At 41.2% G+C, this 14,373-nt stretch overlaps 1 protein-coding gene across 1 annotated transcript in view; it reads right to left on the reverse strand.

Annotated features, from left to right (window-relative positions):
- Nucleotides 1–14,373, reverse strand: part of LAMB4 (laminin subunit beta 4) — a 114,493-nt gene that overhangs the window by 39,473 nt on the left and 60,647 nt on the right. Inside the window, 4 exon segments of the mRNA XM_068972397.1 lie at nucleotides 3,831–4,071; nucleotides 5,984–6,215; nucleotides 10,337–10,480; nucleotides 11,535–11,712. Of these exon segments, the coding sequence (XP_068828498.1) occupies nucleotides 3,831–4,071; nucleotides 5,984–6,215; nucleotides 10,337–10,480; nucleotides 11,535–11,712 (795 nt within the window).

Here is a 14,373-nt window from a genome sequence, read left to right on the forward strand (position 1 = left end):
ATACCGCCTGCTTCCAGCTGTTCAGGGACAGGTGGCCTCAAACTGGGAAACAGCCACAGATGTAAATGAAAACAAAACACTTAATAGGAAATGGGCCACATTCTTCTCCTCTACGGTTCTGGGAGTTCTCCCCTAAGAGAGAGAGACCAAAGACCTGGTTTTAACATCCATCAATAAGTTTGGCAAATGTTTCAATTATGAAATGTAAGTTGGAGTCTTTCCCAATTAGGCTAGTGTTTTTCCTCCACAAACTTTTTTTTTTTTTTTTTTTAGTAAATGAAGCTTAATCATTTAGTGACAATTATTTAACTGTATTTTGGAGAGAAGGCTGAACTTCTCTGTATCCTCCCAACTGGATTCTTGACCAGATTTTCTGAACACTGAGGAGATTTAAAAATTAGTGAGAAAAAACACAAAGCAAATCCGTATTGTTGTGGTCCTGCATTATACTTGACCAAATCTGCTTACCCAGTGAGGACTCTAGCAGCAGCTGAATTCTCAAAGTGACTGGACTACCGAAGCTTCTACCCATCTCTGGAGTAACCACTGGCTTTTGCTCAAATATAAGGAGCTGCAGGAGCCTGTAGTCCCAAGAGTTGTTATGGTGCCACGTTGTCTCTGACTGTTGGGCAATTCTTTCTGTATGTTGATGCAGAATCCGCTCCTTGCAACTTGTTCCCATTGTTCTAAGCCCAGTCTTAAGGAAACTGCACAAAACGTGGAGCTTCCCTCTTCTTTTGTACAGTCCATCTCCCAACTAGAGGTGGCCACTCTCAACTTGTATATGCTTCATTATTTTAAATCAATCACCCCTAAGGCTTCATCACAAAATAGCATGGTTCTTTTCCACTATCTACAGACACTAGTTCGTCAGTTCAGTGCTTAAAATGTGGCACTCAGAAATGGCAACAATGTTCCTGGGAGTCATCTGACCAGTACAGAGGACAAATGGGGCAAGAGAGGCTGCCCTGGAGCTGGGCGCGGCACTCCCACTCCTGCCTGAATGGGCATCCCCTCTTTGGCAGCCAAGCCGCACCACTGGCTCACTTGGAGCACACAATGAAAATCTGGTGCCAAGTTATTACTCCCTCTCTGCATTTATGCAATGGATTTAAAAAACTCAATTGCAAAACTTTATTTTTATTCCACTGACATGTCATCATTGTTTCCAGTCAATAAGACAGTTGTAAAATATCTTGTCTCTTGTGCTGTCTTGATCATGTTAACATAATTTTGTAGTATCTGCAAATTTGATATGTGTGTTTCTCCATCAAAACTGTTGATGAAAATATTGCATAGCATATTTCTTTCTCTAAGAATGCACTAGGGACCACCTACGGGCTGACACAGAGACATTTATCAGTAGTTGTTTAAACAGCTGGAAATCTCAAGGATCGTGTGGCTCTTCTATACTCCAATGAAAGTGTTTCCTGATTGTAAAGAGCAAACTTCCCCTAGGAATCCCCTGTGGACCAGATTACCCCAAATACCCTGTCATAAGCAGGTCTCCAGTTAAACCGACACCATCTGATCTTCAGCTTTGTAGGCTTCCCTCAGCCTCCATGGCAGAACTGCAGTCACTGCCAAGTGCTCCTACAGACATGCTTCCCAGAAAGTGTAAGCAGCATACCAGACAGTGATGTCATGAGCATGAGGACTTCCTCATGGATTAAGGAGCCAAGCAGTGTGTGGAAATCTGCTAATTTGGTCAACATGTTCTGTGGTTGGTGGCTGGAGGTGTGATGAGTGGAGAGGAGCATATAAAATAGTCATGGTCCTCTAGTGCCCAGATCTTGGTTTCTAACATCATTCTCCAAGAGAAGGAACCAGTGCTCCTTAAAGAAATGGCTGATTCTAGGGCAGAGGCAGGAAATATACAAAAGGAGCTTAGAGCATCTTGCTGTGCAAAAAGTAGGGAGGTACTTAAAATAAAAACGAAAACACACCAATGATATTGAGGTATGTCAAAGGCCTAAAGAAACCAACTGAAAAAGTTTCCCATGACCAAAGCTGGAACAACTTGAACAACAAAATTAAGTAGCGTTGATTTATAACTCAAAGAATAGTACAAATACTGTTGAGTTCACTGATATAAAAAATGATTAAACAAATGAAGAAATGGGAAACAACAGACAAAACTCCAGTGCAGAAGAATAGAATAATTTATGGCGATACTCTGCCCTCAAGGGGACAGAGCATAACTCCCTACTCCTTAAGTGTGGTACTGTGCTTAGTGATTTCTTCCCGAGGAGTACAGTATGGAAAAGAGCAAAAGGATCACTTTGCAGGAGAGAAACCTGGCGCACACTGCTTCAGCCAGGAGGTCAAGGTTCAGGGCAGCAGTGGCAAGTTATGTAAACAGTGTATAGCTTTGATGCAATGTGATGAGAACAGCACTTTACCTCCACGGGTCATCTTTTTCTCAAAACCCATAATCCAAGTCTTACCAGGAGTGAAACACAGCATAAATGTGAACTGAAGGACATTTCACAAAATACTCAAAACTGTTACGGTATCAAAAATAAGGAAAGTCTAAGAAACCCTCACAACCAAGAGCAACCTAAGGGGATATGATGACTGAGTGTCACGTGGTGTTCTGAAGTCTTGGAACAGAAAAAGGGCATCAGATAAAAAACTAATCACATACGAATAAATTATGAACATTAGTTAATGATAATGTAACAACACTTAATTCATTAATTATGAGAAATACACCATACTAATATATAACAAATTTAATAATAGAGGAAACTTGGTATGGGGTACATCTTCTCTATCTTCATGACTTTTCTGTAAACCCAAGTCTATCTTAATATAAAAAGTTATTAAGGAAAAAAAGGCCATGGTGTGCCTTTGTGTGGATATGGGTTGGAGGACGGAAGGTTGGAGATAAAGAAAAAGAGAAGGGAAAACCCATTCTATATATAAGAACTACTTCAAAACTTTCTTTCTACAAAATTTGACCTTTCATAAGTTGAACAGTGGAGCTGAGACATACTTATTAACTGGGAAGATTCCAGCTTCTGAAATGAGCATTTTGATTCTAATTAAGCCCTAATTCCTATACTGTGGATTCAACTCTAAAACTTCTCATCATTATTTTACCCTTCTTTTCACATCTCTATTAATGTGAAAAGTGTTTCAAAGAATATATTTACTAATCAAAAAACCTTATCATGAGATTGTTTTTTCCATAAATAATGTTAATATTCTTAAAAAATTTCCATTCTCATCGTTTCACTGACTGAAAACCATACATGCAGTTAAGTGTAGAGTTAATTGTACATGAAACAATAAGGGTTTGCTCCTAGACTGCATTCTCTAGAAGCAATTGCTGCTGGTCTGGTAGCTTGAAGATAAATGAAATAAGAGGACATCTTTTTTAACCGTACGTAAAGTAACTGGTGAACCATGGGGATGACAGCTTGATTTTTAAAGATGGAATTACGGATTCTGAAGGCACTCAATTTTCATTCTGGTTAGTAATCAATTCTGATTAATGATGGATTTCTTGGGGCTTCCCTATGCTTCTGTGTACGAAACAATGAAAGAGAAGACTGACTTGCTGTGTGTGAATCTTGACTCGCCCAGTCCCTTTGACGACTGGAGAAAGCTGAAGGGGTCAGAGCTTAACTTTCAGACCCTTATTCTCTCTTCTTTGGTGCTTTTCATTCCTTGATAAATGCAGATTCTATGCCCATAAAAGGCCAATCCTATCTAAAAACACTGATTAACAGCAATACATAAAGAAAGCATTCTTTACATGTTTAGAAAGCATGTCTCCCCACTGTGTCTCATTCTGACACCATAGGAAGGTGAGAGTTTCTTGCCTGGTCACAGCGGCTGCTGAGCGAGGTCCAGGGGTCACAATCGCATGGCTGACCTCCTCTTCCAGGGACCAGATTCCAGTATCCATCAGCACAGTGGTCACAGGTCCGGCCTGTGACGCTGGGCAGACATGGGCACATGCCAATGTCAGGATCACAGAGGCAAGGTTCCCCACTGGGGGGACACTCAGTGGGACTCACGCCAGAGGGGTGACAAGAGCACCCCAGAAGCACAGAGCCATCACTGGGGGTGAATCCACGATAACACTGGCAGTCAACAACCCATACAGATAGCTTTTAAGAGTGAAGGCATCCTTTCTTTAAAAGGCCCGAGGAAGAAACATTTTACAAGAACGAATTTATCAAAGAATCTAGGTAGGTTGAATTCATTCAACTGTTTTTGATCTCCCCCAACTATAATTTCCTATGGTTCAGCCAACTACGTCCCAAGAGCTCACAATTAGGATGAATGAAAGTATCACTGTTTCTTCACATCAGTCACCAAAGTTCCACTTAAATCAATGATCTGAAAACAAATCGTTTACTAAATTGACTTGGGTGAACTGATAAAATTAAAATATTTCCTAAAAATGAATAGCATATTCCTTGAGAGTGAAAAAGTTGGCTTAAAGCTCAACATTCAGAAAAGGAAGATCATGGCATCTGGTCCCATCACTTCATGGGAAATAGATGGGGAAACAGTAGAAACCGTGTCAGACTTTATTTTTTGGGGGGCTCCAAAATCACTGCAGATGGTGACTGCAGCCATGAAATGAAAAGACGCTTACTCCTTGGAAGAAAAGTTATGACCAACCTAGATAGCATATTCAAAAGCAGAGACATTACTTTGCCGACTAAGGTCTGTCTAGTCAAGGCTATGGTTTTTCCTGTGGTCATGTATGGATGTGAGAGTTGGACTGTGAAGAAGGCTGAGCACTGAAGAATTGATGCTTTTGAACTGTGGTGTTGGAGAAGACTCTTGAGAGTCCCTTGGACTGCAAGGAGATCCAACCAGTCCATTCTGAAGGAGATCAGCCCTGGGTGTTCTTTGGAAGGACTGATGCTAAAGCTGAAACTCCAGTACTTTGGCCACCTCATGCAAAGAGTTGACTCATTGGAAAAGACTCTGATGCTGGGAGGGACTGGGGGCAGGAGGAGAAAGGGATGACAGAGGATGAGATGGCTGGATGGCATCATGGACTCGATGGATGTGAGTATGAGTGAACTCCAGGAGCTGGTGATGGACAGGGAGGCCTGGCGTGCTGCGAATCATGGGGTTGCAAAGAGTTGGACACAACTGAGCGACTGAACTGAACTGAGGACAGTAACATTACATTGCCAACAAAGGTCCATCTAGTCAAGGCTACGGTTTTTCCAGTAGTCATGTATGGATGTGAGAGTTGGACTATAAAGAAAGCTGGGCACCGAAGAATTGATGCTTTTGAACTGTGGTGTTAGAGCAGACTCTTGAGAGTCCCTCAGACTGCAGGGAGATCCAACCAGTCCATCCTAAAAGAGATCAGTCCTGAGTGTTCATTGGGAGGACTGATGTTGAAGCTGAAATTCCAATACTTTGGCTACCTGATGCGAAGAACTGACTCATTAGAAAAGACCCTGATGCTGGGAAAGATTGAGGGCAGGAGGAGAAGGGGACGACAGAGGATGAGATGGTTGGATGGCATCACCGAGTCAATGGACATGAGTTTGGGTAAACTCCAAGAGCTGGTGATGGACAGGGAGGTCTGGCGCCCTGCAGTCCATGGGGTCGCAAAGAGTTGGACACAACTGAGCGACTGAACTGAGCTGAGGACAATGCAACTCTTTAAACTCAACATTTTAGAAGATGCTCATTTGCTCTGTAGAAAGGTTTTCTGCTTCATATTGAAAGTCCCACAGCTTAGTCATATCATCTAATTTACATGCATATTTTAGGGATACAAAAAGCAAGGTACCAGGCAAATGCAAGTTACTGATTTATCAGACAAAGTCCAGTTCATAACAAGATTTTGAAGGATGACGAAATGATGCTTTATCTTCCCCTGCCCGTCGCGATCACTCTACACTTCAATACAATTGATTCTCTACTCAGTGGTCCTTTAGAGAATGTTGTGAAATCAGAACAAAAGGGAAAAAAAAGGTGCATATGAATGCCATACCTTTCACAGTTTCTCCCAGTTGTAAATCCGCCACAGTTGAAACATGACCCAGTTTCTGGATCACAAAGTTCAGCAAACCCATTACAAAGGCAGGGGCAGCAGTTGGGAAATCCGAAGTAGCCTGCCAGGCACCGGTCACAATGGCGGCCGGCCACTTCTCCATGGCAGGGGCACTGTCCCGCTACTTGGCCACATATGGCGCTCTGTGACCTTTGAGGGTGGCAGTGACAAGCTGAGCAAAACAAAGAGAAACCTGTCAGGGTCAAGGGGCTAGTGGTGGGTTGGTGAGAGTCACAGTTCTGATATCATAATCTCTAATTTACTGTATCAACCCGATCAAGGTAAATAAATTTGAGTCCATACAGTGCTTAGAATAGAGCCTTGCATGTACTGGGTCCAGGTATATGTGCTCAGTTGGCAAGTTATATCTGCCTCTGTGCAACCCCATGGACCGTAGCCCACCAGGCTCCTCTGTCCATGGAATTTTCCAGGAAGAATACTGGAGTGGGTTGCCATTTCCTACTCCAGGGTATCTTCCCAACACAGGGATCAGTCCTGTGTCTCTGTGTCTCCTGCACCCAGTTACATATGATTTGTTAATAAGAATTCACTGATTTCATTTGATCAACAGTATGTTGTAGACAACTGCAGTGTTTTATTTTTTTAATTGTGGAATGACATACGACATTATATTAGTTTCAAATGTACTACATGATGATTCCATATTTGTATATTGCAAAATGATCACCATCATTAAGTCTAATTAATATCTGTCACAACATACAGTTACAATATTTGTCTTGTGATGAGATATTTTAACTTGTTCTCTTATAACTTTCAAATATAGAATACAGTATTATTAACTAAAGTCACCATGCAGTACATTATATTCCCATGGCTTACTTATTATATAGCTGGGAGTTTGTACCTTTTGACTTTGTTCACTCATTTTGCCCACCTCACCTCTGGCAACCACTGATCTATTGGTGCTCTATATCCATGAACTTGATTTTTGTTTGTTTGCTTTAGATTCACATATAAATGAGATCATACTCTTAGAGAGCAAACTTATGGTTACCAAGGGTAAAGGGTAGACAGGAGGGATAGACTGGGAGTTTGGAATTGACAGGTACATACTACTATGATACATGTACATACATAACTGAATCACTTTGTTGTACACCTGAACCTAACACAATATTGTTAATCAACTATCCTGTCATATAAAATAAAAAAATAAATTGAGAAAATGTGATCACACAGAATTTGTTGTCTTCTGACTTATTTCACTCAGCACGAACCCTCTAGGTCCATTCAAGTTGCTGCAAATGTCAAGACTTCCCTTTTTTAAAATGACTGAATAATATTCCATTATTATATTATAGATACATGTATCAGTTCAGCTCAGTTCAGTCGTTCAGTCATGTCTGACTCTTTGCAACCCCGTGGACTGTAGCGCACCAGGCCTCCGTGTCCATCACCAGCTCCTGGAGCTTACTCAAACTCATGTCTATTGAGTCAATGATGCCATCCAACCATCTCATCCTCTGTCGTCCCCTTCTCCTCCTACCTTCAATCTTTCCCAGCATCAGGATCTTTTCAAATGAGTCAGTTCTTCATATAGGGTGGCCAAAGTATTGGAGTTTCAGCTTCAGCATCAGTCCTTCCAATGAATATTCAGGACTGATTTCCTTTAGGATGGACTGGTTGGATCTCCCTGCAGTCCAAGGGACTCTCAAGAATCTTCTCCAACACCACAGTTCAAAAGCATCAGATCTTTGGCACTCAGCTTTCTTTATAGTCCAACTCTCACATGCATACATGACTACTAGGAAAACCACAGCTTTGACTCAACAGACCTTTGTTGGCAAAGCCATGCCTCTGCTTTTTAATATGCTGTCTGGGTTGGTCATAGTTTTTCTTCCAAGGAGCAAACGTCTTTTAATTTCATGGCTGCAGTCACCATCTGTAGTGATTTTGGAGCCTCCCAAAATAAAGTCTGTCACTGTTTCCACTGTTTCCCCATCTATTTCCCATGAAGTGATGGGACTAGATGCCATGATCTTAGTTTTCTGAATGTTGAGTCTTAAGCCAACTTTTTCACTCTCCTCTTTCACTTTCATCAAGAGGCTCTTTAGTTCTTCTTCACTTTCTGCCATAAGGGTGGTGTCCTCTGCATATTTGAGGTTATTGATATTTCTCCCGGCAATCTTGAACTCAGCTTATGCTTAATCCAGTTCAGCGTTTCTCATGATGTACTCTGCATATAAGTTAAATAAGCAGGGTGACAATATACAGCCTTGATGTACTCCTTTCCCTATTTGGAACCAGTCTGTTGTTCCATGTCTAGTTCTAACTGTTGCTTCCTGACCTGCATATAGGTTTCTCAAGAGGCAGGTCAGGTGGTCTGGTATTTCCATCTCTTTCAGAATTTTCCAGCTTGTTGTGATCCACACAGTCAAAGGCTTTGGCATAGTCAATAAAGCAGAAGTAGATGTTTTTCTGGAACTCTCTTGCTTTTTCCATGATCCAGTGGATGTTGGCAATTTGATTTCTGGTTCCTCTGCCTTGAGTATCTGGAAGTTCACAGTTCATGTATTGTTGAAGCCTGGGTTAGACAATTTTGAGCATTACTTTACTAACATGTGAGATGAGTGCAGTTGTGTGGTAGTTTGAACATTCTTTGGCATTGCTTTCCTTTGGGATTGGAATGAAAACTGAACTTTTCCAGTCCTGTGGCCACTGTTGAGTTTTCCAAATTTTCTGGCATATCGAGTGCAGCACTTTCACAGCATCATCTTTTCGGATTTATATATCATATTATATCATGGAAATACATATCTATATATACATCACATTTTATCTATTCATCTGTTGGTGGAAACAGGTTGTTTCCATACCTTGGCTACTGTAAATAATGCTGCAGTGGACAAGAGGGTGCAAGTATATTTCCAAGTTAGTATTTTCATTTTCTTTGCATAAGTACCCAGAAGCAGAACTGCTGGATCATATGGTAGTTATTCTTAAGTTTTTGAGGAACCACCATGCTGTTTTTCATAGTAGCTGCACCAATTCACATTCCTAGTGTACAGGGTTCCCTTTTCTCCACATCCTTGCCAACACTTATTATTTCTTGTCTTTTTTGGCAATAGAATTTCTAATAGACATCAGGTGATATCTCATTGTGGTTTTGATTTGCATTTCTCTGATGACCAGCGATCTTGAGCATCTTTTCATGTAGCTATTGGCCATACGTGCATCTTCTTCAGAAAAATGCCTATTCAGACATTCTATCCTCTGTTCATTTCAATCAAGTGTCATAAATGCTGTTTATACAGAGCATCTGAGTAAGTAATGTTTTTAGTGATTCAAACTTCCATGAAACTTAGGATTCAAACTTTCCAATTATAAAAATAAGAAGAATCACACTTAAATGGCTAGATTTTTCTTTTCCCTATGTGAGATAATAGAAATTCAATCTTTTTCTGGTAAATTGCAGAATTCTTTGAGCCAATCTTCCCTACACAAAAGTGTGATGCTTGTTTGTTTGACAGGGTGGTACATGGGAGAAATGTTTTCTCCTTTGTGTGTCAGCATTTCATAATTTTTTTAAAGAAAAGAAAAAGAAATGATGGACCAAAGCACTGTCTGCTGAGTAGACAACCATGCCCAGGTGATGACCAGGAAGGTATGCCATCTCTCTGAATCATAACTGAAAAGATATGTTCCCTGATTTGGAAGGAGAATTAACCTACCTGGGTGTTTTCATGGTTCATAAGGAAGATTTCTCAGCAGGGAGCAGTGTTTTCACTAATGGTTTACATTGTGAACAGAGAACTATTTACCCTGAACATGACAGTCTTGGTAAAGAATTAGCAACGCTAGATGAAGCCTCACCTAAGCCCTTATTAAAGGGTGGCTTATGAAATGAGTTCCAAGGTTAGTTGTGACCCCAGCAGCAGAAAGGGTAAAATTTTGGCGACAGGGTCATCCCACTTTTCAACTTCCCAATCTTATGGTTTTAGCCTTTCCAACCACTGGGTTTATGCACCACGTGATAAAGCTGGGGTTACACAGACAACTCCATGGGGTTCTCACATCCTCCCTGGGCTACTACGTTCCTATCATCACGCATGGTACCTAAGAGAGCTCTGCACACAGTCAGTGCCCACTGCATGAAAGAATAAAGTATGGCAGAAAAATTTTCAGTGTTTTACCTACATTGATAGTCTGAACAAATATAGACAAATTCCCAATTCCACCTCTTTTAAACTCCCCACATTGATTTTCCCACCTTTAAAACTCCAAGGTTGAGAACACGTGTGTTTTCCCCATCTGGGTTTTGCTACGTACAGTGACAGCCACGTTGCCCCAAACCATAGCTTCCTGTTGAGCACGTGTCACAGCAGCAGCCAGTCACACCAGGCTTACATCGGCACTGGCCTCCCAGTCGGCTGCAGCTGGGTCCCTTCGAGCCCTGTGGATGACACTTGCAAGCTGCAGGGAACAAAGAAAGTTAGAGGGAAAGGAAGTGACAGCAAAGCACCTCAGCCCATTGGTGGCTCTAGTTTTGATCTGTCTTTCTCTTTGGATACCTCTACCCCCTCAGATTATAAGGATTAAAGACAATCATGCCTGTGAAGTACTTAGCACAGTGTTTGGCACAAAGTAAGTACTCAATAAACACTACTTAACACACATCACTTAGCAGTAAACATTACTTAACAAGTTACTGAAAGGCTTGAAATAGATCACTTCAATCATTAGTTGTTCCAATGTTATTCTTATTGATGCTATTATTTCTTCAATTCCTGATGATCTATGTTGATGCCAGATTATGCCTTTCATTTCCCTTATTCCATCTTTCATGAAATTGTGGGCATCCTGAAGCCGGAGTCCTGCATGGAAGAAGCATCTGACTGGAACTCAGGAAGCCCAGACTCTCACTGTGGCTGTCACTCGACAGCACTGATTCTCAGCTAGGGGGAGATCTTGGTCCCCAGGGGACATATGATAAAGTCTGGGGGCATTTTTGGATGTCACACCTAGCAGGAGGGTGCTGCTGATATCAGGTGGGCAGAGGGTAGGGTAGCTGCTAAACATCTTACAACACAAAGGATAGTGCCCCCTTCCCAGCAAAGTGTTACCCAGACCTAGATTTCAAAAGTGCTAAAACCCTATTCTACAGTTTAGTGAAATGGGCAAGTCACCTCATGTTTTGGACTCAGTCTCATTTATTAAATGAAGGTTGAGGGATGAAAGAGGTTGTTTATAGTTCATTCTAGCCCTAACATTCCAGGATTCCAAAGAAATATTTTAGGACCGTTGTTCCAGAAATCTGGCATTCCCCAAGTGACTGCCAGGCCCTTCTTTTACATACTTTTTCCGTACTGTAAGTTATGATTTCAACACATGGAGAGAATGCACTGTGTATTTAATCATTGAGCAATTGGTATTTACATTGGCTGTTAAGCTAAAACATATTAAACCATTTCACTCATGTTCCTTTGTATAGACAACGGTGCTTCAGCGGAGCCCATTGAACAGATACCCACGGCCCCATTGTGCAGCCTGGCAGACAAACTGGCTATAAGCCTTTCACATGCTCCAGGGAGCACCTGAGGTCCCGATGCTGAGGCAATTTCAACACAGTTATGTAGCTGATATTCATCGAAATCCTGCTTGCTGCAGAAATTCTTCAGTGAGTTGATTTGGGGAATAAGACCAAGCTTTTAAAATAATGGGAAAAAAAAGGTTTCTGTTCATAGTAGGATCCTGTTCAAGATTCCAGTTATTAAAATAATTAGATCTATGAGAGTCATGGTTGAAAAGAGACTCAATTGCATCCTTTTAATTGCATGCAACTGAAGATTTTAAGATTTTCAGTTTATTTAAGAAATCTTCAACTAAATATTTACATTTGTTGACTTATGGCAAAGAAAACAAGCCTTTATCTTTTTATTATTATATTTTTTTACTTGCTAATCAATTTGTCTTAGATTAGAAAGACTGCTAACTAGACTACTTGTGATGGATTAAGAAATGACAGCTTAGGGAGTTTCCTGATGGTAGCGTGGATAAGAATCCACCTGCCAATGCAGGGGACACAGGTTTGATCCTTGTTCCGGGAAAATCCCACATGTCAGAGAGCAACTAAGCCAGTGTACCACAACTACTGAGCCTGCGCTCTGGAGATCAAGAACTGCGAGTACTGAGCCCACATGCCGCAAAATAAATAATTAAAAAATTAGGACTTAGATGGTGCACTCTGTAGTATTACTGTGGAACTCTAATTCCACAAAACCCTCCTTTAGAAAGTTTTGTCTTTTTCTATGGCTAATTCATGTTGATGTTTGGCAGAAAGTAACACAATACTCTAAAGCATCATCTTTCAATTAAAAATAAACACATTAAAAAAAAGAAATTTTGTCTTTTTCAGTTACACATGGACAGTGCTGTTCTACATCAAACAATCTGCCTCTTAGGTGACTTGCAGTACAGATTAACATATTAAACCTCTGAGAAGTACTGCAAGAAAGTTACCTTTGTTTTTATTGAATTATAGTTGGTTTTTAATGCTCTGTTAGTTTCAGGTGTACAGTACAGTAGTTCAGTTGTATATATATAAAAGAATATATATTGGAGTAGGAAATGGCAACCCACTCCAGTATTCTTGCCTGGAAAATCCAATGGGCAGAGGAGCCTGGCAGGCAACAGTTCGTGAGGTCATAGAGAGTCAGATATGACTGAGTGCACACACTCATATAAAGAATATACATATACATATGTATTCTTTTTCAGATTCATTTCCCTTAGAGGTTATTACAGAATATTGACTTTAGTTCCCTGTGCTATACAACAGGTCCTTGTTGTTTACCTATTTCATGTAGTTTATACCTGCTAATCCCAATCTCCTAATTCATCCTTCCCCATATTTTTCCCCTTTGATAACTATAAGCTTGTTTTCTGTTTTGTAAATAAGTTCATTTATAGAAAAATACTTTCAAAACTCAGCATTTCCACACTTATTTTATGGCTTGGTCCTATATCCAAATAATATTTATTTACATCCTGTATGCTTAGTGTTCCACAGATGCATTTTGGGAATTGCTGGCTAAAACCACACAGCTATTATGGGGACAAGGACATCATTTCAAGCTTATTCTCAAGGAGAAATGATCTATAGTTTTAATAGTTACATGAAGAATAACTGTTTAGGTTTCTTGAGATTTTATCTAAATTATAACCTAATACTATTCAAAACGTTTCCTAATGACTTGGTTGAAATAGTGAAGAATGGTATAGCAAACTGATCACCAAGTTTGTCGTTTTGAACAATTGGTGGAAAAAACAGCACTGGAAATAAGTTTGAATTCAACAGGTCAAGTTGGGAGGTGAACCTGATGGCGCAGATAAATCTCCCCTGATCTTTTTGCTTTGTCTACACTGACGTTAGTTTCCATGGGCTTTACTTCAAGCCTCTCCAGTCTTTTCCTTCCTGTCCTCTGACACACCTGCACAGCGGGGCGCAATCTCAAACTTGGATGACGATTTCAGTAATCCACGCTTTTCTACTCCTCAGATTTCTAACCTCATCCTCCCAGCATGTCAGCCTCTCACCCCTCAAATTTCGTAGAGAAAACAGCAACCACAAAGGGACTGGAGTCCCCTACTTCCTGTTGCCCAGATCCTGTCTCACAGGGACTGACACCCATCCTCACCCCTGCGAGCTGGTGAGGGAGAGGTGTCCCAGGGAAGAGATGTCCCGGCAGCTACGCCCTGTGCCCGAGGGGACTTTCCTGTGGAATATGGACGGGGAAGCCTGCTGTGCTCCAGTCCATGGGGTCTCAGAGAGTTGGACACGACTTAGTGACCAAACAACACTGCCCTCCTTCTTCAGTCGTTCCCTTTCAATCGACATCTGTATGTGCTTAAATCTCTCCCATCTGTAGAGTCGCCTCCTTGATCTCAAATGTGTCTCCCGCTACTGCCTTGTCTCTTGATTCCTTGGAAGTCAAATTTCTTTAACAATTGTTTCCTTGCCATCTTCACTACCTCCTCGCCCATTTACCCTTATGCCAACGCAACAGCCCTCCCCTAAATGTTGGGGCTCCTTGGGGTTCTCTCACAGGCTCTCTTCTTACCCCACGTCCATTTCCTAAGTGATTGTCATGAAGCTGTGTCTTTGCTTTTCACCTGCATTTATGTCTGCTGCCACATCTCAGTCCTGGTTCCAGCTCTGCACAGACAAGCCTATCGGTTGTCCCACAGGTACTGCCAATCAAACACACCCACAGTCTCCTTTCCTTTCAGTGCCTATTGCCAGGAAATAGTGCCACCATCTGCCAAGCTGCTTGGTGCAGAAAACTGAAGGCCATCTTTGATACTTG

The sequence above is a fragment of the Capricornis sumatraensis genome, chromosome 5, assembly GCF_032405125.1.
Source record: "Capricornis sumatraensis isolate serow.1 chromosome 5, serow.2, whole genome shotgun sequence".
NCBI lineage: Eukaryota > Metazoa > Chordata > Mammalia > Artiodactyla > Bovidae > Capricornis > Capricornis sumatraensis.